The 25536-nt window shown below is 42.8% G+C and overlaps 1 protein-coding gene across 1 annotated transcript; it reads left to right on the top strand.

Moving 5' to 3' along the window:
* The first annotated feature begins 3237 nt into the window (after positions 1-3237).
* On the top strand, positions 3238-25201 carry TTC4 (tetratricopeptide repeat domain 4). Its single transcript, XM_006200528.4, has 10 exons — positions 3238-3429; positions 4035-4152; positions 4925-5086; positions 8749-8826; positions 10238-10362; positions 14164-14250; positions 16693-16910; positions 17498-17579; positions 22711-22793; positions 24858-25201. Exons 1-10 carry the CDS (start codon positions 3319-3321, stop codon positions 24958-24960), a joined length of 1167 nt encoding a protein of 388 aa, XP_006200590.1. The 5' UTR covers positions 3238-3318; the 3' UTR covers positions 24961-25201.
* The last annotated feature ends 335 nt before the right edge of the window (positions 25202-25536 follow it).

The following is a 25536-nucleotide window of genomic DNA, read 5'->3' as shown; positions in this document are numbered from 1 at the left end:
CCCACTGAGTGTTTCTTCGTGGGAGATGCCCAAAAGTCAGGAGCAGCCGTTGCTCTGTGGGACAAATCTGTGAGATGCGCATGGTCTTCAGTGTTGGCTCAGTCAACAGTTACAGTAGCACATAGGCTGTGTTGTCCACGTCTTATAAGTAGGGAAGCTGAGGCTCAGAGAGGTGGAGTGGCTTGCCCAAGGCTACACAGTAAGTCTGCTGATGTCTCAGTTTCCTCTCCCTCACAGGGAGAGGATAAGAACAAAAGAAGATGACTTGGGTAGCCTTTGGGGGAGGAAAAGAAGAGACTCCCCCGCCCTATGATATCATGCATGTCCCAGAACCCTGATTTCTGAGTCCTGCCCTCCAGTCTTTGTCCAGAGATTGGCCACCACTCTTTCAGGCAACATTTGTTGAACATTTTGCCTGGGCCAGGCCTGCTCTGGGTGCAGGAGATACAGACATGAACAAGACCCAGTCCCAGGCCCTGGGCAGTTCAGAGTCTGATGCCTAGGGGTGATTTGACATCCAGGGAATATTTGGCTGTGTCTAAAGATATTTTTGATTGTTACAACTTGTGGAGGGGGATGTTATCATCACCTAGTGGGTAGAGGCCGGGAATACGGCTAAATATCATACAGTGCACAGGACAGCCCCACAGCAAAGGCTTATCCATCCCAAGCTGTCAAAAGTGCTAATGTTGAGAAACTTTGGCCAAATGGAAGTATCAGAGATGTATAAAGACACCAACTGCCCAGCAGGTCAGTGCTGTGAAGAAGGGCAGCATGGGGGTGGTGAAGTCCAGAGGAGGTACATAGACCAGTTGGGGGTGGGGCTGTCAGAAAGCTTGGAAAGATGACAGACATGTATGGAGAAGAGAAGGGCACATGAGACCAAGGACCGACTGCAGATATACAGATGCACTGGAGCCCAGAGTGGGAGGGGAGAGGGGGACAAGGGCTGGGTCACTATGGCCTTGGAGTCTTCAGAGAGCATGGGAATACATGGTGGGGAGCAGGAGGGGCAAGCAGGGGAGAGGTGTGGGCAGATGTCTGCTTTAGAAAGCTCCTCCCTCATGTGGATACAGGCAGTGCTGTGGGAGGGTAGAGAGTGGATCCGTTCTGGACAGGAATCTGTCATCGTTCAGTCATATTAGGTTTACACATGCCCATGACTCAGCAATTCCGCATCTCAGGGAAATCTTTCCATGGGTCCATAAGGAGAGAGGTATGAGGAAGTCTATCTTAGTGTTATTTGCAGTACCTGGGAGAGAAGACAGTCTGGGTATCCATCCTCAGGAAGTGAGCGGGTACTGTGGAGTCCCACGCAGCAGTTAGAGGTAGTAGGGGTACATGTAGCACCACTGATGGGACCTAAGACCTAGTGCTGAGGGAAAAATGTACGTAAAACACGGATGCACCAAAGAAGCCGCATTTTGCAAGAACACTTACAAACTGAAAATGCATACTAAAACACATTAGAGTGATGGGAGGGGATGAAGAGGAGGGCTCTGGAGCATAAAAGGGAACAAATGAAAAAAGGGAGGGAAGAAAGCTCTCGCAGTAGTGGAGTGAAAGGGCTGGCGGCAAGGGGTGGGGAGGGGAGTGATGGACAAGAGCACAGATAGGGAGACACGGCCAGAGGCTTTGCAGGGACCTGGGTTACAGTGCAGGGTGGAGAGGGTGGCTGGACCTGCAGGAGACTGAGGATGGAGTATTTTCAGAATCTGGTGGTTGACAGGATGGAGGAAGGGGAGGGAGAGGGGGATGTCAAGGATGGCCGGGTGGAGAAGGAGGTTTGTATTTGGAGGAAAGGGAGCATTTGGACCAGGTGTTCTGCTGGGTGTGGATGGGCTAGAAGGGAAAAGACACAGTCCTGGCCCTGGAAGGCTCACAGCCCTCTGTGTGTCATCCTTAGCCCTGCTGTCTGTCATTCTTGTGTCAAATAATGAGTAAGCCTGCCACCTCTGCTTCTGGGCTTCAGATCTCTTTTCTTCCCTGGCCTCTCACCAGCATCCTCCTTGTCAATCTCTTAACCTAGCCTCCCCCATCAATCTTTCCCGTGGCAACCCAGGCCTTTGGAAGATAAATTTACCTTCATGTCTTTATGATAAAGGGCTACTCTGGCCCTCTGGCCTCCACCCACTTTGCTGGCTTTCCCTTTAAGTCTTGCACTACCCAGCATGCAGGCGATTGCCCACCTCCATGTCTCTCTGCAGATGGACCCCCACTGCCTAAAATGCCCAGCTTCCCTCCAGGCCCCATCCGTCTGTGAGACCTTCCCCTTCTCTGCTGTTAGCTCTGCATCACCTCTGTGAAACCTCCCTGAACCCTGCAGGGAACAGGCACTCCTCTGTGCCTCCACCGTGCAGGCTTGTGACCAGCCCGGATTTAGGTTGGTCTTCTCCTGTCTTCTTTTCCCTCTAGAATAGGCTGTGAGTTCCCAAGTCTGTAGCACCTAATTCAGGCCCCACGGCCATTTGCTGGGCAATCCAGTGGCTGCTGGAAGGCACACCTGGCCCAGAGGCCCTGTTTCCATCTCAGCTGTGGGGGCTGGGTGCAAGGGTGGTTAACTTCAGAAATAGACTAGTCTAAGCACATCATTTCTTTCCTCAAAACTCTCCAAAAGGTCCTATTGCACTCTAAAGGCCAACCCAAGCCCTAAGAATCAGGGCCCATTATCCCTTCCACCTACATTCTACTCACACTCTTTGCCCCATCCCCCACCCCTGGCCCTCTCTATTGCCTCCATGGGGAATGCTCTTCCCCAGACACCCCTTGGCCAATCCCAGGCCTCTTTCTTTGCTTGAATGCCTGTCCACCCTGTTTAAAACTTTTCTTCCATAGTTCTTGCTATCACCTGACCAACTCTCACATCTTACTTGTTTTACTGTCTGTCTCTTCCCTCTACTTTATCAACTGCTAGAGGGCAGGGGTTTTACGTGCTTTGCCCAGCAGTGTACACCCAGCAACTAGACTAGGCCTGAAACACGGAAGGAGCTTAGGAAGTTATGTGTAGACCGACAGGGTGAACAAATGAGTGAATGAAGTGATAGTGGGGTATTATAGGGCACTGGGCCTACCCACGACCACGCGTATTCGGGAGGGCGGGCTGAGGCACAGCTCAGGGGAGGGCGGGGCGGGGCAAGCGCTTGCTGAAGGGGCGGGCGGGGCGGGGTGGAGTCGTGTCGGCCTCGCCCCCAGAACTGCGGAACGCGAGACGCGCGGACCGACGCGGCCCGGAAGGCTGAGGGAAGGGCACCCGCGCCGCCGGAAGTTGCCGAGCTGCTCTCAGGGCCTGGGCTGCGGCTGGATCGCGGAGGAGCTGACATGGAGCGGCCCGAGTCAGACGCCGCCGCCGACGACGCCATGGACTCGTTCTTGGAAAAGTTCCAGAGCCAGCCTTACCGCGGCGGCTTCCATGAGGACCAGTGGGAGGAGGTGGGCGGGCCCAGGGATTCCGCACGAGTGTGTGTGTGTGTGTGTGTGTGTGTGTGTGTGTGGCCGAGACACGTCCCTCACCCCCGACCTCTGGCGCTGCAGCGGATAGGTGGTTTCTACTTGAGTGTTAAAAAGCGGCCTCCAGGTTTTGAAGGTCTTCTTAAGCTGCCAGTACATTTAGGTGTCCAGGTCTTGGAGTCAGAAACCTGTGACTCCACCACTTACTGGCTGTCTTACTGGCTCAGTTACTTCACTTCTCTGAGCCTGTCGTCTCATTTGTAAAATTCCCCAAACTGTAGCACCAGTCTCCGAAGATTGTGGGAAAGCTGAAGTGAGAGGGTGGGTAAAGTGCTAGGAACATGTGAGCGCTCAATTTACTACCACTCCTGTAAGCATGTGAGAACTGAAAAATCTTTAGGGATTATTATCTTACACTCTAATTTTACAAATGGGAGACTGAGGCCTGAATGGGGAGAGGTATATTCAATCATGATGATTTGCAAATCATGATGAGTAAGAAAACTTTTAATATAGAGACATGGAACTGGAGCTACTTAGTGGAAACTCCTATTCGTATAGTTCATTCTTCTCTTAACAACCTCCAGGAATTTGAAAAAATCCCCCTGTTTATGAAGAAAGCGCCATCAGAAATTGATCCCAGAGAGAATCCTGACTTGGCTTGCCTCCAGTCAATTATTTTTGATGAAGAGCGATCTCCAGAAGGTATCTTCAATGACTTTGACATTTGTTTTGATCCTCCATTGAATTGAGATAAAGTCAGAAAGGTTCTGATTGATAACAAGTAGTAGTTAGCCTGAGCTCACTTGTCACTATTTATCCCATGTATACTTATTTGAATACCTACTGAATGCTAGGCATTGGGTATACAGGCATGAATAAGACTGCCCTCAGAGGTCACATACCAGTGGATAGGCCAAACTGTCATAAAGAATCAGGACAAATGTGTGTGATAAGAGCCAACATGTAGCTATATACTAGGTGCTGCTGAAACACTAAAGGTGGGGGAGGTAGGAGTGGGCTTTCAATTGATTAGCAGTTTGAACTGAATTCTAACAGTTTTGTAGGCTCTTGCTAGGGTGAGGAGAGAAATTTGCATTCCAGGGAGTGGAACAACATACACAATAGTAGAAGTGTAATTTCCCCTCTTCAGTAATTCAAAAAACAAAAAAACCCAAAAAACAAAAAAACCCAGTCCTCTCTTCAAGAGCTAGGACAAGTATTCTTTTTCCTTTATACTTTTTTTTTCTGGTAAGCACTTAATAATCTACCTTATAACATATTTGGAATTGATTGTAGCTTTAAGTACATATAACTGTTTCTCCATGTTAATACCCAGTTTTATAGCATTTTTGAGTTTTCTTATCCTGTTGGTTTCTTGTTTGGTTTATCATATGTTACATTATTGCATGCTTTAGAATTTATTTTTAATAAGCCCTTTGAAAAATAGGAAATAGTGATTGTTTCTTCTCTACAGAACAGGCCAGGACCTATAAAGACGAGGGCAATGATTACTTTAAAGAAAAAGACTATAAGAAAGCCGTGATTTCATATACCGAAGGATTAAAGAAGAAATGTGCAGACCCTGAGCTGAATGCTGTTCTTTATACCAACCGGGCGGCAGCACAGTACTATCTGGGTAATTTATTTCATTATTTAGTACTTTCTAAAACATTAGCATATGATAAAAACCATTATATGATGCCTAGTGGAGGGTTTGAGAGTGTCAGAGGAAGAGGAGCTGCTTATCCCAGAAACCTAGGATAGTTTACTCTAATTGAACTCTGTTTTAGGTAGACTTCGCGAAAAGAGGAACCAGGTAGATTGTGTAATTCTTACTATCTGAACCAAATAAGTAACATCAAATGCCTTAATACATGAGTTGGTATGATCTCGGATTTTTGAGCCAAAATGCTTCTACGCTTTCAAAAAAAAAGGTTTTTTTTTTTCTGGCCTTTTAGCCTCTTTTCAAGGGTGCTAGAAGAATTAAGGCAATAGAGTTCTTTGTGTGAGAGAAACTATATGAATCCAGGGGAGAATTTCTCAGAGTATTCTGTGGGACATTTGAAGTAAAAAATATTCTTTGGACAAGTAAATTTGGAAAGGGCTGCTTCTTCATTAGAGATTTGCAGTGCACATTAGTATGTTAAAACGCTGAGAAAACCTACAGCAAAGAACCTTACCCCGTGATTCTCAGGTTTCATAAGCCCCCTTTGCAGGTAACACTTATTAACATGGAGTGCTGTTCTGCAGACATGACTTTGGGGAACACTGATTATTTGGGTGGCATTATTGCTGGTGACTAGTCTTGGTCATATTAGACCCGTGTTTCTTATCACAGAGTTTAGAGAGGACCAGGGAATGACCTCAGGCATTTCTGAGGGGCTGGCAGGGAATAAGCCTGCAGTCTGGCTAGACTAAGCCTGCTGGGACTCAACACCATTTGAGCGGAGTTTCTCCCCAGTTGTAATCTGCTCCAGGTGTTTTCTCCCTTAGCCTGTTTCATTATAAAATCCCCAAAATAAGAGTGGTATATAACTTTTGAGATTATTTGAGCTAACTGGCCCCCTCATTTTACATAGGCCCAGAGAGGGACCTTTTGGTTAGTGCCAAAACCTGTACTAAAAACCCAGTCTTCTAACTTCTGGAGGAATACATTTTTTTCATTCAGCAAACTGAGTTCTTGCTCTGTGCTAGGCACTAGCATCATAGAAATGAGTAAGACCTGACTTTTCCCTAAAGTAGTTTCATTCATTTACTTAGTCGATTACTAAATATAAAGCATTTCCTGTGCGGTAGGCACTGCACTGTGAATAAGACCTACATAGTTCCTGTCCTGGGGGAACTTAAAGAATGTCATGTATAGGGCTAGTAAGACCAAAAGCACCTTGCAAGGAAAAAAACGTGTGTGTGCTATACCAGAGGAGCAAATACATAATAATCAGAAACATTCCTTAAGTGATGTCACTGGTATGGCTTCCAAAGCACTTTCACATTTTTTCTCCCTCTTGACCTCATAGCAACTATGTAAGATAGGTGAGGTTAACAGTTTTATCCCTAGTTATCACAGTAAGAAACTGTAGTAAATATAATAAATGTAGTCAAATGAATTACCTGAGGGTACACAGTGCTAGGATTAGGATGCAGAATCAGTTCTGATTCGGAATACACCAAGCGGAAGACACCTTCACCCACACTTGGAGTGGCACCTGGTGCTGTCGATTCCTCAGTCCTGAGTGCTTTGTAGGTTCTGCAGTACAGCTCGGGTGGCTTTTGAGTTTTCCCTCTGCTGGCTTGGAATTCAGTTTTCTCAAGCCTGATTAGTCATTTAGCCCGTCTCTTTGTTTTCCAGCTTTAAAATGTGTTCTGTGTTCTTCTCATTTTTCTTGTCTCTGTGGGTTTATGGCTTTTTGGGGTGGTGGGAGTGGTAGGGATAGAGTTAAATGCACGTGTTCAGTCTACTGCCTTTAAGCAGAAGTTTTTGGATTTCTTTTATATGTTTTTTTCCCATAGTTCAGATCATACTGTTCTTCCAGTTTTGTATTTAGTTCTTTTCACTTAATTTTATAACATAAACAATTTCACTTAGCATTAAATTATTTGTGAATACTATTTTAATAGTTGCATAAAGATGCATCATATGGATATACCACTCTTTACACTATTTCCTTTACTATTCTGCTGTTGTTGAGTATGTAGCTGCTTTTAGGTTTTTTTAAGTAATGCAAAAATGAAGAAAGTTATTAATAAAGTTTTTCCAATAATTCTAATTATTCTTTTGGATAAGCGGGATTTGGCAAACTGGCTCACAGGCCACGTCTGGATCCCTGGCCTCCTGTGAGCTTAAAGTGGTTTTTACATTTTTAAAAGATTGTAAAACAAAGAAGAATGTGTAACAGACCATATGTAGCCTTATAAAGTCTGAAATATTTACTATATAGCCCTTTACAGAAAAATTTTGCTAACCCCTGGGCTAGGGTTTTAGAAGTGAAATTAGTAGTTAAATACCAAACTGTTAATTAAGTAATATTTACAGGATAAACTAAAGGTGAAAATCGACCTCATGCCTCCTACTTTGGATAACCAGCATGTATGATTGCACACCTTTTTAAAACGCACTTACAAATATATATGTGTGTGTACATGTGTCTGTATATTTATGTTGGTTTATTTTACAAAGATAGACTTCTGTACACATTGACCCACCACTTAACACATCCTGTTGTGCCTTTTCCGTGCAACTCTATCTTGCCCTTTTTTTCCTATAACGTTCTAAATTTAATTCATTTTGATAGAGCAGGTGACAGGGAATAGGAAGTTGTTGAAGATTTCTAAAATTAGTAAATTAGGTTTATATAAAAGGTAATGGAAAACTCTTTACTCTGAGGTCCATTCCTTCAAGATTACTAGGATTTCCAGAGAAAAATACTGGAAGGTAATGAGTGGCTGTCTCCACAGGACAATATTCTGCCTTTTTTCCTGATCCCTTCTCTTTTCACTCGATGAAGACATGTTTGTGAAGTTCCATTATATTGTTTCTTGTTCATTGCTACAGGTCTCTGGTCACAGTTTTTTCCATTCTTAGCATTTCATAGATCAGTAACTCTTGAGGAGCTACCTGCTCTGACCCCAGCTTCTCTGGATCTCTGGATCCTGGAAGCAGGTTCTGACTGACTCACACTTGCTGCTGGGCTCCAGCCAACCAGATCTATCTTATTCTTCTTAATGACTACATAGTATTCAGTAGTATGGAGTTACCATAATTTATTTAATCATTACTGAATTGAGGATATTTAGGTTATTTCCAGCTTTTCACAATTAAAAGTAATGCTTCAGTTAACATGCTTTTACACTTATCCTTGCACAATTTCACAAACATTTTTAAGGATAAATTCTTAGAAGAGTATTGTTGGGTCAAAGTGTATACACAAAGCACATGCCAATTTGCTCTCTGATTTACTCCTAGAGTGCCCTTTTCCCATATCTTCACCAAAATTGGATGTTACTGGTATCTAATTTTTACCAGTTTCATGTTAATTTTAATTTCCGTAATCGTTAGTGATGTTAAGCATCTCTCCATGTGCTTACTAGCCATTTATAGTTGTTCAGTGGGTTGCCTGATGTTACAAACATTTCCGAGGCTCTTGATGAGCACAACTACTTTTTTTTTCCCATAAACAATTGCTCTGGTTTATATTTCTCCAAGACTGTAGAAGAGTGTTTTTGTTTCCACACACAAAATTTGGGAAATAATCTGAACTCAAAACTTGTTTTCTCTTTTACTAAATGGTGTTTTGTTAGGCAATTTTCGTTCTGCTCTCAATGATGTAACGGCTGCCAGAAAACTAAAACCCTGCCATCTCAAAGCAGTAGTAAGAGGTAAGTCTTGTAGAGTGACAGTATGATTATCATTATGGAAAAGTTGGCACACCCTGCACCAGAAATGTTTTAAGCTTTGGTATTAAAAGTGCTAAGATACTAATGAAGTGACCTTATTTTTGCAATCTTGATATTAAGTTCCTGGTCCTTATCAATAGCAACATGCCATTTTTAAAAGAATTCCCCACAGAATAATCCAACCCTCTGTGTTTTAAGAATTTGTGGAGAAATTGAAACTACTCGATTTAAATTAATAAAGAGTAAAATTAATTAAAACAAAGCAGTTCCAAAAGCCACATTCGAATTTTTTTTCCAAATTAGCTGATTGAAAGGCAAGATCTCAAATGCCATGTTAATATTAATTAAAAGAGAAGTTATGGGATTTTTGCTGATAACACTAGTGCTGAGATGTTTCCAGATTATTTTTTTCTCTTGTAGCCTGACCTTTTTAGGTAATGATAGTGCTTTTATTATTTTTGTACTTCACCTTTTCTTTGAGAAGTTCAGAGTTACTTTATAAACTTTAATTTATTCATCATATATTAATCTCTATATCCCCATGGATTAACTTAAAATGCTTTATCAAAGTTATGCTTCCTTAAGTATTCATGGTTGGGGAGGGGGTTAAGTCCTTCAGCTATAGGCAGAGAAAGTACTAAACAAAGAAGGGCAAGTAAATTGTAGTCCTGTGAAATTGGCCATAGCTGGAAATACCTTGATTGAATTGTCAATTTTACCTTAGCAGTGTGACTTTGGCAAGACACCCACTCTGAGTATCAGTTTGCCCACTTCTGGAAGATGAGGTTGGATTCTGTTGACATCTAAGCCCTTACAGTTCTATTATTTTTAAATACTGTGGAAAGTTCAAAGAGGCTAACTGGAGGAAAACACATGATTAAAGGAGAGGCAGCTTAAACTGGTAGCCATCAGGAACAATTTTTGGAGAGACCTAGTGTTTTGGTCTTGCTATTGCTTTTATGAATAACTGAGGCAAATTCTATTTTTTCTCTCCATTTAAAAAAAAGTCATCTGAGTGGGGCTTTAGTCTTGTTTATAGATGAGGAACCTGAAGCTCAGGGTTGCTCAATTCTTTGTCTAATGTGTAGTTGGTAAGTGATAACCAGATTTCCAGCCCAAATCTGTCTGATTCCAAAGACTATGTTCTTTGTCACTAAGCTGTAGCCTTCCCTTCTTTAATAGTCCTTGACACCAGGCTTACAGGAGTTTTGAACTGAATTTCTAAGATACAAAAAATACTCTTCCTTGTCTGGGAAATGCACTACAAGGGGCTTTGTCATGCATTTTCCCTTCAGGGTGCTGGCTGGTAGCTGGTTGAGGTGGGGAGTCCTGTTCAAAGATGGCTCTTTCCATGCATGTTGTCCAGGGATACTAAGGGTGCTGGCTTCTACAGGTGCCTTATGCCATTTGGAACTGAAGAACTATGCGGAGGCTGTGAGCTGGTGCGATGAGGGGCTGCAAATAGATGCCACAGAGAAGAAGCTTCTGGAGATGAGGGCTAAAGCAGACAAATTAAAGGTTGGTGGCAAAACCAGTAGCCAGTTGGCATTTGTTAATTAGCATTAATTAATTAATTAATTAATTAATTAGCATTACCCAGATTGTGTCTTGGGTCACTGTAAACTTTTTCTTCTTTAAAACCCAAAATCAGTTCCTACCCTTGGGACTCTGGGGGATACAGATAAGTAAACAAATAAGTAAATAAATAGTTATAACATGATAGAAGCAAGGAAGAATATATAGTATATATAGTAGTGGTATTTAACTTTGCCCTGGTCAAAGCAAGGCAGAAATGGGAGTAGCAGAGGTTTGCTGAGAGATGTGATGCCTGAGTCTAATCTCTTGAAGACTGAACAAGAGTTTACTTGGCTTGGGGATGTGGGGGAGAACATTCCAGATGGGAGAAAGCAGATCTATATAACCTTGGGCAACTTCCTGATATTTCTGAAACTCAGGTCCCCTCTTTGAATATAGTGAACATAATACAAAAGGTTTTTATAGGGATTAAAGAGAGAGAGAGTGTGTGTGTGTATGTGTATTTCTTAGCAAATTTCTTGACATTAGTAAGGACTTGATAAATCTGTGGCTATTTTGATTTGAATAAATAGACTATTGCCATAGTCTAGTATGCACACTGAGTAAAGTTATTGAAAGAGAGAAGGGGAAAGGACAGTTAAACGTTTAAGCAAAACCTTAAGCTTCTGTAATACTGTGTAGCTCCCAGCATCGACACCTATAACTTGCTAATGAAATGCTACATTCTGGCACATAATAGCAACAATGATGATAAAAACAATAATAACAGACTACCGTCACTACCAAAAATAATATCCAGCAGGTAGATAGCACTTACTGTGTGTATGTTCCAGTGCTGTTTAAAAACTTTACTTATATGAGTCCAGCTAAACCACACACAGCCCCGTAAGGTAGGCAGTACTTTAAATTCATCTTCCACTAGTGAGGTAGCTAAAGCACAGAGAGATCAGGAAGTTGCCTAAGTCACACAACTGTTGCGAAGCTGGGCTTCAGGGTCAGGGAGTCTGGCTGTAGAGTCCACACTCTCAGTCCCTGTGCACTACTGCCTCACATGTCTGTTCAGTACAAACCTGGAACAAGACTTGAGCTCTTCTGATTCCTTGTCCAGGTCTCTCTTCACTGCTTATACTACAGAATGTAAATTTTCAGTGCCAAGGGAGCCTCAAGACGGCCCTGAACAGGGATAAGTTTTAGTCAAAGTCATTCTAGTCATGTGAAGTGGTAGAAAAATAGATATGTCTAGACCCACATGGCTCAGTAACAGAATTCTAAGCCTAAGTAACTGAGTGTGAGCCAGAATTTCTAAAAATGGTATATATAGGACAGAGTGTCCAGAGGGCTACTGCGGAAGGCCATTGCTAAGCTTACCACAGAAAAGCCCTTATGGGAGCTAAATGAAAGCTTCTAGGTCCTGCAGCACAGGCATAATTAAAGAGAGATTTCAGGGTCCAAAAGCTTGACCTAGGTGTAGGTGGCATTGCTTGCTGAGTGTCAGGATTATTCCCTTTTATCTGAGTATAAATTGATTCTGGATTCCTATGTGCTGGTAATATGTAAGCAACAGACCTCATATGGTTATGTTAATGTTGAACAAGATGGACTTCAAGGCTATGGGTATTACCAGAGATAAAGCAAGGCATTTTTTTAAATGATGAAAAGGTCAGTTTATCAAGAATATTTAATAATTCTAAATGTGTATGTACCTAATAACAGAACTTCAAAGTACATGAAGCAAAAAGTTAACAACTCAAAGAAGGAAGAGACAAAAGTACAGAGAGATGGAGATGGCAACATCCCTCTCTCAGAGTAATTGATATAATAAGTAGATAAAGAAATCAGTAAAGAGAGGTGACGTCAGCAAAAACGGTCAACTAAAGACCTACAAAAATTCTCATCTGTAAAGTCAATGGAAAACTGGCAAAAATGGTCAGAATTGACTTTTTCAGAACTCTGAAATGAACCAAAGGCTTGCAACAGTCTAGGGAGTGTTCATTCAAGAAAAATGGCTGAACCTTCATGAGAATAGCAAGCTTTGTGGCATTTTAACTTGCCCTATTCCCATCTCCTCCTAGTAGCCTTGAAAGCCAACAGCCCACAATCATAGTGAGACTGAGCAGCCTGGCAGCCACCAGAGGAGGCAGAACAGGATTAGAGCTCCTTCAAAGCCCCACTCCAGAGGGCTGTCATTATTTGACCATCTGGTGGTTCCCTAGGAGACCCCACACATAAGCTGTTTTTATTTGACCCATCTTGGAGCTATCCCAGTATGAGAAGTGTTTTCACAGAGGGTGGGTGTGGGAGGCATTTGTTAAAAACAATTCAAGGTAGTTATTTAAGGTTGCAGCTGCTTGAGTCAGTGAAAAACTGTTGAAGCAAACAATAGGCTTACCAGAAATCTTAAAAGGAAAAGCTGGGAAATGAGATTTGTATAGGGGCTTTGAAAAGCTCCAACATATTCCTGGGACTCTAGGAAGTCACATGTGTGCTCAGTAAAGATCTAAGAAGGTCCTGAGCTCTCACCTCTGACTGCTTTGGAAGCTCTGTGTAAGCAGGAAGTGAAGATGGAGGCCCAGTAGTTGACTGCTAGGGTGATTGTCGAAGGCTTGTCCCAGCATGCACTGCCCGTTGGCAAAGACTGGGAGACTCTCTGGCTTCAGACATTTAGGGAAATCTGTCCAGTCATTACCTGACCACTAAGCTCACTGACTGGAGACGTTAGTAGTCACAACAGAGAATACAGGCTTTGCAGAATTAGTTTAAGGAAGTCACTAAATAATAACAGCAGCAACAGCAAACACTGGGGAGGGGAGACAGAATGTGATTTGCAGGGTTGCCATGATGTATTATTTTAAGTTTGCAGTTTTCAACAAAATATTACAAAAATCAAGACAGCATGGCCCATACCCAGGGTGGGGCTGGAAATCAGTAGAAACTGTCTTTGAGGAAGCCCAGACATGGTACTTAACAGACAGAGACTTTAAACCACCTATTTTACTTATTTATTTATATTTTTAAATTATTTTTTTTGGGGGGGGATGTAATTAGGTTTAGATGTTTATTTATTTTTAGTGGAGGTACTGGGGAATGAACCCAGGACCTCGTGCATGCTAAGCAGACACTCTACCACTGAGCTGTACTCTCCCTCCTCTAAACCAGTTATTTTAAACATGTTCTAAGAACTGTCAACTGAAAAAATAAAAGCACAACCTAGAAGTTGAGAATTAAGTTTTATTCAGCAGACTTAACTGGGGACTTAAGGCCTAGATATAGCTTCTCAGATAGCTCTGAGGGACTGTTCTGAGTAAGTAAGGAGGAGCCAGGATATATAACATTTTTTGAGAAAACAGAAAACGAAAAAACCCAACAAAACAGGCCCTGATGTCATTCCCTCAACCAAGAATGCCCTTTCTCTTTCACCTAGTTTCTGTCTGAACCCACCTCCTCAATGGGGCAGATTCTGTCACTCCCTCCTCTGTGTTTCATAGCACTTGGTTCACACCACCAGGGTAACATGTAACAGACCTTTAACGTGTCTGACCCTCTCAGTAGACTGTGAGCTCCTTGGATGTGGGAACTGTAGATTTTAACATTTCTGCTGCCACTGGTCCTGGCACCTAGACATGTGCTTTTTAAGTGTTTATTGAACTGAATCCAGCCACTGGTATCCCTTGATACAGGAGCCTGGGTTGAATAGAGATCAGAAATAGTCATTTAGGATCAGGCGGGGGTAACAGACGAGGAGGCAGGGTCCCTGGAGCTGATGCATCTGAATTTCATTTTCAGCGAACTGAACAGAGAGATATAAGGAAAGCAAAGCTTAAAGAAAAGAAGGAGCAGAATCAGAATGAGGCTTTACTCCAGGCCATCAAGGTGAGTTCTCAAACCTTAGGCATTTATGGTCTTGTGAAGTCCACTAATCCTGTAGCCTGTTGGGAACCTTTCTGAGGATGCTTTACCTGAATGATTTGTTCATTTTCTTTCTGCTTTTGGTGAAGCAGTGTGACAAGTCAGGCCCTCTGAGTTCGGTCAGCTCTCCCACTTGTGTCCATGTGTTGGTCAGGTAACAGATCCTGAATAGTTGCTATGGGTTAAGCACTATCTAATCTTCACAGTAGCCTCCTGAAGTAGGTCTTCTTGCTCCTGTTTTGCTAGATGAGCACATAGTCTCAGAGATGAAGAAAGCCCACACAGCTAATATGTGTCAGAGCTGCATCCTTGCTCTTGGCCCCTGTGTTATACTGCATCCTGAGGGAGTCTGAATTTTTAGGGTGCTGCTCCTCTAACTATAACAACAACAAAACTTGGCCTCTCCTTCCCTCTGTTTCTTGTGTTTTAAATGAATGTAGTCTGACCCAAATCTTGCTTTCATCTGGATACCCAACACGTCACCTGTTGAGCCTTGCCTTCACAGGGGAGGTAAACCTGCCATGAAATTGTAGGGTAGGTTCTTGGTTTCATTCTTTTTTATTTTAATTTTATTTATTTTATTTTGTTTTTTATTGAAATAATTTACAATGTTGTGTCAATTTCTGGTGTACAGCCTAATAGTTCAGGCATATATATATACACACACATATATTCGTTTTCATATTCTTTTTCATTATAGGTTACTACAAGACATTGAATATAGTTCCCTGTGCTATACAGTATAAACTTATTATTTATGTATTTTATATATAGTAGTTAGAACAGACATATAGATCAATGAAACAGAATAGAGAGCCCAGAAATAAACCCACAGACTTTTTTGGTCAATTAATCTTTGACAAAGGAGGCAAGAATATACAATGGAGTAAAGACAGTCTCTTTAGCAAATGGTGTTGGGAAAGCTGACAGCCACATGTAAATCAATGCAGTTAGAACATTCCCTCACACCTTACACAAAAATAAACTCAAAATGCCTTAAAGACTTAAATGTAAGACAAGACACTATAAACGTCTTAGAAGAAAACATAGGCAAAACATTCTCTGACATAAATCTTAGCAATGTTCTCCTAGGGCAGTCTACCAAGCAATAAAATTAAAAGCAAAAATAAACAAATGGGACCTAATTAAACTTACAAGCTTTTGCACAGCAAAGGAAACCATAAGCAAAACAAAAAGACAACCTACGGAATTGGTTTCATCCTTTGTTGAGTTAAATTATGCACCCATTTATAGGTACTTGCTGACTCTGAGAACTACACATTACTAAAACGTACTGCACTGGTCCCTCCCCACAACAAGCAATCTGTTAACACATTAACAAATTAAAGAGAAAGGAATACTTTAGAATGATTTGGTCATTTTCTGAAATGTAGAATATTGGACGACCCAGACATTTGCTTACAGACTTTATTTTTGTTCTCTCCTTTAACCTAACTGCATCTCAAATTTCAATGTAAGAATTACTCTCAACACTAGTATACACAAAGCTATGTATACTATATTTTAATGGTTTAAAGCAGGGGTCAGCAAGCTGCAGCCGTGGCTTGCAGCCGTGGCTTACAGCCCTGCCTATTGGTGTATGTGTTACCAGTGGTTGTTTTTACACTACAATGACAGAATTGAGTAGTTTCAACAGAGACCATTTGACCTGCGAAGCCTAAAATATTTCTTATCTGACCCTCTAAGGGAAAGTTTGCCAACCCCTGATTTAGGAGATAGATCAAGATGATTTTGCTTCTGTATAATTTTCCCCTTGTGTGCTAGCCTTAGGAGCTTCCACCCAGCATACCCAAGAGGTGACTACTATTTAGATCTTTGATTTATCCTTATTTCCATGAGGCAGTTAAGATTAAGTCAGTGTGTACATTATTTTTAGTATTCCATGTCCTAGCTAAAGTGAAACATCTGCCATTTCTATACATGCTGCTCATGATCTTTCCTATACCTTTGCACATGCTGTTCCTTGGCTGTTCTTGGGGTAGAATGCCCTTCCCACACCCCTGCCCCTCAATTTTTCTGCCTTTCAAAGTCATTGTTCAAGGCCTAGCATCCCCCAGTCACCTCCAGCCCCCAGGCTGAATTAATTATTCATGGTCTGCAGTTCCACAGCTTTACTTCTTACTTTATGCTGTACTTTTTACCATGTCTAGCTCATCTCTGACAGAGTCTAGCATGTGGTAGATGCCTAGTAAAGGGGAGTTAAACAAGTGATGCCGACTCTGTGCCAGGCCTCAGGGATAATGAAGATGAATCACGTGTAGAGCTGGCCCCCAGGGAGCTCGCAGTGGTATGGTTTCTCTGTTTTAGTGATGGGGGTTTGCATTCTTCCACACATAAGGGGTGTGTGTGTGTGTGTGTGTGTGTGTGTTTCTGCCTTTAACCCAGGCTAGGAACATCAGGCTAATCTCTGAAGCTGCCGGAGAGGACGAAGATTCAGCCTCTGAAGGTCTCAGTGAGCTTGTCCTGAATGGGCTGAATTCTGAGAACCCTTACGGAGCCAGGCTGAGTGTGGATGACCAGGGCAGACTGAGCTGGCCTGTGCTCTTTCTGTACCCGGAGTATGCCCAGTCGGACTTCATCTCTGCTTTTCACGAGGACTCCAGGTACTTCCTTCCCCAGGTACCCTCTGCTCGTGCTTGTGTGCTTTTCCCTGCTGCCTTGGATGGAGAGACAGGTGGATTTTTGGTTGAGGAGCGAGGAGAATAGAGAGGGTTTGACAGAGTCTGGTTTAACATAATTACATAGCTGATTTGTCCTTTCACTGAGTAGCTTTGCAGTGACAGACACGGTCTCACCCTCTTGCTGAGTAACACCATAGTACAGTGTTGGTCAAGCACTAGTACTTGTCTCTGGTGAGAGATGAACTCATTGGAGGTAGTACATGCATAGTAATTGAAGGGTATATTTATTAGAAAGCATAAAACTATCCATTTTAACATGTGATTTCATAGGGTTAATGCTTAGAATGTGGCTAAATGTAAGAATGTTGTTAATCCTCAGTCAGTTCAAAGAGAATTACTATGTCATAGTGATTCACACACTTTGGGCACTGCTGTCAAAATGGATTAAGCCTGCATTTCATGATTTATACATTCTTGATATCTCTGTGAATTGGTGTCTGGGGACTGTGATGGGGGAAAACAGATCATGAGTTATTGATACCCAGAAAGTACATGTCATATCTCCTTAGGTTTATTGATCATCTAATGGTGATGTTTGGTGAAACGCCCTCTTGGGATTTAGAGCAAAAATACTGCCCTGATAATTTAGAGGTAAGAGAAGTTTTATTTTGTTCTTCTGTGGGAATTGGTGGGGGCTGGGGAGTGGGGACAGGTGGTGCAGTGAGGTTTCACTGCCTTTTAACATTGTGGTATAATATACAGAACATAAAACGTATCATTTTAACCATTTTTAGGTGCACAGTTCAGTAGTGTTAAGTACATTCACATTGTTGTGCAATCATCTCCACCGTCTGTCTCCATTTTCATCATCTTAAAGTGAAGCTCTGTACCCATCAGTCAGTAACTCCCTATATCCCCTTCCCCCCAGCCCACGGTATCTGCCCTTCTACTTTCTGTCTCTGAATTTATCTACTCTAGGTGCCGCATGTAAGTGGAGTCATATAGTATTTGTCCTCCTGTATTTGGCTTATTTCGCTTGGTGTGCTGTCTTTAAGGTTCATCCATGTTTTAGTACATGTGAGAATTTTCTTCCTCTTAAAGCTGAATAACATTCCATTGTTGTAATTTTGAAAAAAATAATCACAACTTACAGAACAAAGAATTTGTCTTCTAACCATTTGAGAGTCAGGTGCCAACCAATGCCTCATTACCCCTGAATAATTTAGTGTCTGTTTCCTACAGACAAGGACACTTTCTTTCATGATTCTGATCAATCATCAAAATTGGAAAATTGACTTTGATACACTAGTACCAGCTAATCCTCAGACTCCATTCACTTTTTACAAATTTTCCCACTAATGTTTTTTCTTGTACATACTATTTTTTAATTTTTTAATTGACATATAGTTGATTTACAGCATTATGTTAGTTTCAGGTTTACAGCAAAGTGATTGTTATATATATATATATTTTTTTTTTCAGATTATTTTCCATTATAAGTTACTACAAGATAATTGAACATAGCTCCATGTGCTATACAGTAAATCCTTGTCGCTCATCTATTTTATGTATAGTAGTTTATATCTTAATCTCATACTCCTTGTTTATCCTTCTCCCCCTCCCTTTCCCCTTTGGTAACCATAAGTTCGTTTTCTATGTTTGTGAATCTGTTTCTATTTTGTATATAGATTCATTTGTATTGTTTTTTAGATTCCACATATAAGTGATATATAATATTTGTCTTTCTCTGTCTTAAGTAAGTATAATATTCTCTAGGTCCATCCATGTTGCTACAAATGACAATATTTCATCTTTTTTATGACTGAGTAATAGCCCGTTGTGTATACATATCACATCTTCTTAAGCCAGTTGTCTGCTGATGGACACTTTGGTTGTTTCCATGTCTTGGCTATTGTAGATAGTGCTGCTATGAACACTGGGGAGCATGTATCTTTTTGAATTAGAGTTTTCATCTTTTCTGGATATATGAATAAGAGTGAGATTGCTGGATCATATAGCAGCTTTATTTTTAGTTGTTTAAGGAACCTCCATACTGTTTTCCATAGTGGCCACACCAATTTATATTCTTACCCACAGTGTGGGAGGGTTCCCTTTTGTCCACACTCTCTCCAGCATTTATTACTTGTAGACTTTGATGACAGCCATTTTTACCAGTGTGAGGTGATAACCTCATTGTGGTTTTTTGATTTGCATTTCCCTAATAATTAGTGATGTTGAGCATCTTTTTATGTGCCTGTTGGCCATCTGTATGTCTTCTTTGGGGAAATGTCTATTTGGGTCTTCGGCCCATCTGGTTGGGTTGTTTTTTTAATACTGAATTGTATGAGCATATTTTGCATATTAACTCCTTGTCAGTCACATTGTTTGCAAATATTTTCTCTCATTCTGTAGGTTGTCTTTTCATTTTGTTGATGGTTTCCTTTGCTGTGCAAAAGCTTTTAAGTTTGATTAGGTCCCAGTTGTTTCTGTTTGCTTTTACTTCTTTTGCCTTTGGAGACTTAAGAAAATATTGCTATGATTTATATCAGAGACTGTTTGGCCTATGTTCTCTTCTAGGAGTTTTATGGTGTGATGTCTTATATTTAGGTCTTTAAACCATTTTCAGTTTATTTTTGTATATGGTGTGAGGGAGTGTTGTAATTTATTGATTTACATGTAGCTGTCCAGCTTTCCCAACACCGCTTGCTGTGAAGAGATGTCTTTTCTCCATTGTATTCTTGCCTCCTTTGTTGCAGGTTAGTTGACTGTAGGTGTATGGGTGTGGGTCTGGGCTCTTTATTCTGTTCCGTTGATCTCTATATCTGTTTTTGTGCTAATACCATGCTGTTTTGATTACTGTAGCTTTGTAGTATAGTCTGAAGTCTGGAAGGGTTATGCCTCCAGCTTTGTTCCTTTTTCTCAGGATTGCTTTGGCAATTCTGGATCTTTTGTGGTTTCAGATACATTTTAGGTTATTTGTTCTAGTTCTGTGAAAAATGTCATGGGTATTTTGATAGGGATTGCATTAAATCTGTAGATTTCTTTAGGTAGTATGGCCATTTTTTTCTTCCAATCCAAGAGCATGGGATGTCTTTCTATTTCTTTGAATCACCTCAGTCTTCTTTGTCAGTGTTTTATAGTTCTCAGTGTATAGGTCTCTCACCTCCTTGGTTATTTCTCCTATGTATTTTTTTTTTTTTGGATGAGATTTTAAGTGGGTTTTTTTTTTTAACTTTTTTTCCTTGTATCTCATTGTTAGTGTAAAGAAATGCAACTGATTTCTGTATATTACTTTGTATCCTGCTACCTTGCTGAACTCATTTATTAGTTCTAATAGTTTTTGTGTGGAGACTTTTCTGGTTCTCTGTATAGAATCTCATGTCATCTGCAAATAGTGAGTTTTTTCTCTTTCCTTCTAATTTGGATAACTTTTATTTCTTTTTCTTGCCTGATTGCTGTGACTAGGACTTCCATTACTGTGTTGAATAGAAGTGATGAGAGTGGGCATCCTTGTCTTGTTCCAGAATTTAGTGGGAAGGCTTTCAGCTTTTCACCATTGAGCATTATATTGGCTGTGGGTTTGTTATAAAAGGCTTTTATTATGTTGAGTTATGTTCCCTTTATACTCACTTTGGTGAGAGCTTTTTATCATGAATGGATGTTGTATTTTGTCAGATGCTTTTTCTTCATCTGTTGAGATGATCGTGTGTAGTTTTTGTCCTTTTGTTAATGTGGCTTATCACATTGATTGATTTATGTATGTTAAACCATCCTGTGGTGTGGAATAGGCTGGGGTTGAGAGTCAGGGCCCTGTGGCTGCGGGATTCAAGGTGGCTGTGCTACACCTGGGACCTGGGCTCTGTGGCAGACCTCTCCCAGGACCCGTCCACCCCAGATCTGGTGCTCAGTTGTGGGGAGCTGGGGTCCTTCCACTGGGAAATGATCACCGCATACTCCTGCCCAGGGCCTGACTGCCCAAGATTCAGCACCTAGCCACTGCATGTTCTTGTGGCATCGTCTGGTGCACACGCTGACAATGTCTGCCATACCTGGACCCGCTACTTTTGTTCATGTGCTGACAGTGGGCTCTGTGCCTCCCTCTGAATCACACAGGCCCTCCAGGCTGTCTCTGTAGCTAGATTGAGTCCTCTCCCAGGGCCTGTCTACCTGAGAGCCAGTGTTTAGCTGCTGCGTGTTCTTGTGGCAGTGCTGGTGTGTACACTTTCTCAGTCTTTCTGCAGCTTTCTTGATCTTACCACTCCTGAAGATTATAGACCAGTTATTTTGTGGAAAGTCCATCAGTGTAGGTTTGTCTTGTGTTTCCTGTGACTATGACCTGGATTATGCATATTTGACCAGAATATAACAGAAGCGATGCTGTGTTCTCCCTGTATCCTGTCAGGCACACATAATTTCAAACATTCCTTTACTGATGGTGTTCACTTTGATCACCTGATTGAGGTAGGGGTCTGCCAGGCTTCTCTCCTGCAAAATTACTCTTTTCCCCTTTGTAATTAGTATTTTATAAGGGTTGTTTATATTGAAACAATATAAGTATCTTATTGTTCATTGAACCTTCAACATAATTGTTTATATCAGTGGATTTATGGGGTCCTATTTTATTCATTTTGCTATAATCTACTACTATGAATGTTATGCTCAAACTGTCCCAGATTTGGTCAGTGGGAATGCCTTCAAATCTGCTTCTGTGTCCTTTGAACTTGTTTCCATTTTTAAAGCACTTCCTTGCTTTCTGTCAAAAGATGTTCCAGGCTCAAATTGTGCTTTCCTTGCCCCAGCTCTAGAACCCTGGTTCTTTTTAGTGGAAAACGGTATTTAGAAGTCAAGATCTAGTAGTAGGTATACTCATAAGTACAGGGGCAAGGGAGGGAAGTGCTCACTGCTCCAGGGCCGTGTGTATGTGTATGAAAACATGAGCTCTCACTGGTATCTCCAGTTCTAACCCTGTATCACAGGACCAGTTTTCTCCCTTCCTATATTTTTAACATGGCTTCTGTTATTTTTAGTATATCTATTTGATCAGGCCTCTGTACTTAATCCCCCTCCTGTCACCACCAGTGTCCCCTCTCCCATGGGGAATCTTTCCCACCCGACTTGGCCTCCTGACTCCCCCAGTCAGGCAGCAGCCCTTCTCGTCCTACATACACCCTGACACCCCACAGTGCTCAGCCATCCTGCATGAACGACCTCCTCACTCCCCTCAGCTGACCACCCTCTGCTGTGAGTGGCTGCCCTTCTCACCCTTAGCTGGCCGGTCCCCAGCGAGGAAGCCCTCCTCCACTGTCCAGGCTCTGACACTCCTCACCCACCAGCAGCCCTCCTATGCAGACATCTTCCTCACCTTGCTTGGGCTTTGATACTTGCACAGGGCTGTCCCCTGTGTGGATGTCTCTCTTCCCTTGCTCTGGGCCACTGTTGCTTTCCTTCCCCACACCTGATAGCGCTAGGACTGAATGTTAGGGAAGGGAAGGCTCCTAGGCCTGGACTTGCGTCTTCCTCTTTTTACTAGCTGGGTTTAATTGGTGAGTTATTTTCCTTCTGTTGAGCCTTGTCTCTGTCTTCAGAAAATGGAGCCAGTATTCCCTTTCTTAGTGTCACAGGGGAGGACTGAGTGCTTTATACTCCACAACTCTGTAAAGGAGGCATTCACTAATAACAGCTGCCGTCTCTTTACCTTTTCCCTAGACTTGGCCTCAACACGCCTCGTGCTGCTGAAGCCCTTTATTCACATCTGACTCCTGCTCCTCTGTTCACCTTGTAGGTCTACTTTGAGGATGAGGCCAGGGCAGAACTATACCGGGTGCCTCCCAAGAGCACCCTGCTGCAAGTGCTGCAGCACCCCAGGTGAGCCACCTTCCTGAGGCTGAGAGGCCAGGGAAGACACTCAGGCACCGTCCCAGCGATCCAGCCGGCTTCTCATCCACTGCTGAGTGTTTGCCTCGTACTCCCCTCCCTCCTTCCCCGCACACAGAACCGTGAGACAGCAACCGTGGAGGCTGGTGCAGGCCACTGGCCAAACAGGCTGCAGTGCTGACAACTCAGCCATTTGCACCGCAGCCACGACACCCTCAGATAGGAGCCTGAGAAGGAAGAAGCTACCTGGCTTTTGTACCAGAGACCGCCAGGATGGCCCTTCTGTTCCCAGTTGTGCCTGTGTCCCCAGTGCTGTTATATGAAAAGAACACTGGCTCTTGAAGTCAGACACCATCATTTACTGACCGTGCGACTCTGAGCACATGCTGCCTCCTTGGGGCTGTATCCTCATCTCTAATATGGGGATAATGACTCTTGCCTATATGTTTTTCAGGTATTTGAGAGAGTAGGAATTAAAGTGCTCTTATAAACTGTAAAGGGTGATCATGCCACGAAAGGGCACCTTTGTTAGTCACAGTGGCAGCCAGTTGGATTTAGCAGTTGTCTGTCTTCAGCTTGGGAGGAGGGGTGTTCCTGGACAGTAAGGGGATGCCCTCAGTAGCTTAAAGCTGACTCTTGGGCTACTTTTCCCTAAGCTTTGAGCAGAGTAAATGTCTTGCATTAAGGCTAAAAGAGCCTGATGTGCTAGAGGAATGAGGGTGGTTGGGCGTGGTGGAAAAATGAAGCTGGAGGACTGGGTGAGGGCCAAGGGCAGAGGCCTTGAATGCCCTACGAAGGGGCGTGAACTGTATGCTGATGGGGGCGTATGGAGCCACAGACAAGGGTGTTTAGGTACAATTTACCAAGTGATGTACAGATTTTAAGTGTACTTAAAGAGGCATGATGTGGGGGATGGATTGGAAGCAAATGTAGGAGGCAGATTGGGGTGAGAACTGGTGATCTATCGACTGACTCGGTGCAGGTGTCCCACTGGTCTTGGTGCTTCTGCTTTGGCTTGGCAGGCAGGGGGTGACGATTCCTTCAGATATGACCGATGACTTCTCTTGGCAGTGTTTTTTTTCTGGCTTCAAATCTCCCTTCTAGTTTATAGACAAATTTTTAGCTATTCATTTTCTCTATAGCAAATTACCCAGAATTCTTTAAAGGCCTGAGGTTTACTCTACCCTATCTCCCCAAAAATGGGAGCGAAATCTAAACAGAAAGCAGACTGATCTGTGGAGGAAAACCAATTTCATGCTTCTCAGAAAGTGTAAATGCATTGGAAGTGATTACTTTTTAACTGACTAGCACAGGCAAGAGGCTAGCCAGGACAGGTTTATGGCAACTTTAGACCCTGAACTGGGTGCTGGGCCAAGATACAGGCCTCCTGTCCAGACCCAAGCCCTCTGGGTGATGCTAATTCCTCTTGACCTAGGAGGCCACGGCCTTGCCTGCTCTCCGACCTGCCCACTCCATTTGCTTTATGCCCAACAACTGCCAACGCTCTAGTGACCTGCACCTCCGGGCTTTTGCTCTCTCATGCCCACCAAAAATTAAAGCAAGTGCAGACACGGCATCTTCCCAGAAGTCTTTCCTGATTCCCCTTTCCCATAGAGGGAATCATGTCCCTTGGGTTAACACTGTACCTCACAAATGCTGGCACAGTTGTGCCTTGCTGTCATTGATTACTTCTCTCTCTCCCCTCAGGACTTGAGAGCATGGATGGTGGTTTTTGTTTGTAGTTTAATCTGTGTTTTCAGCTTGGGCCTGGCTTACTCTGGGCTCTGGCTGTTGAATGAAGGAATGGAACCATGTTCTTGTTTTATTTCACATTTAGTCACAGACAGATATGATGCTAGAGGACTGGCCCAAAGGTTGTAAGGGGGAGAGGGTCATGCTAATTTGCAGATTTATAAACAACCAAACAAATGTGCTAAACTTGCATTTTAATGTTGACTCATATCCAAAGGTTCACCTTGACTGTTACTGGGATGATCCATGGACGATTAAGATTGCAGTTCAGTTAACCCCTCTCTTTTGTTGTGTTCACTGCAGGTACTTTGTAAAAGCCCTGACGCCAGCATTTCTGGTCTGTGTAGGATCCTCTGCTTTTTGCAGGAATTATCTCCAGGGGAGAAAGGTGCGCCAGGTGAAGTGACTAAGCCAGGCCACCCTGGATCTTCTCCCTCCCCCTCCTCAGCCTGGAGTCCAGACATCATTTCTGTCACCCTGGAGACAAGCCTTCCCCACATTGTGGTTGGGGAGCTGCTGCTGACTTCCTGAACTGCAGCCTCTTCTGGTCAGAGTGCTAAGTTCCAGCTGGTCTTCACTCTCCTCTTTGATACAAAACTCCATGCCTTGGTCATGACCTCCTTGGACTCACTGTGAGCTGTGTCAACCACCAGCCTCCATCTCTGTAGGGACCAGCACACAGCAACTGACCTGAGAAGCACACTGGCCAGAGGATGCTGACTCAGGATCCAGTGACATGGTTCTGAACCTTTGTGGAGTCAGAGGCCTCACGTATACACAAACCATGTGTGTAATTGTAAGGTATTAAAGCTGAGAGGTTCGGGCCTCCTGTTATTTCATAAGCACAGAGGGCTGCTCTGTGGGGATGCCGTGGGGTGAGATGGGGCCCGGAAAACCGGGCCCTCTTTCTGCATCTGTAAAGACCTACAAACTGGGGTCACTTTTCCTCATCTTTGCAGCATGGAGAACTGTGACATACTTG

This window comes from Vicugna pacos, chromosome 13, assembly GCF_048564905.1.
Source record: "Vicugna pacos chromosome 13, VicPac4, whole genome shotgun sequence".
In the NCBI taxonomy this organism is placed as follows: Eukaryota; Metazoa; Chordata; class Mammalia; order Artiodactyla; family Camelidae; genus Vicugna; species Vicugna pacos.
The sequence above is the reverse complement of the archived record's forward strand: the minus strand, read 5'-3'. Positions and strand labels throughout refer to the sequence as shown.

Coding starts and splice junctions, on each gene's coding strand:
- TTC4 (XM_006200528.4), top strand. CDS start 3,319: ATGGAGCGGCCCGAGTCAGACGCCGCCGCCGACGACGCCATGGACTCG. Junction 3,430..4,034: donor ATGAGGACCAGTGGGAGGAG/GTGGGCGGGCCC, acceptor AACAACCTCCAG/GAATTTGAAAAAATCCCCCT. Junction 4,153..4,924: donor TGAAGAGCGATCTCCAGAAG/GTATCTTCAATG, acceptor TCTTCTCTACAG/AACAGGCCAGGACCTATAAA.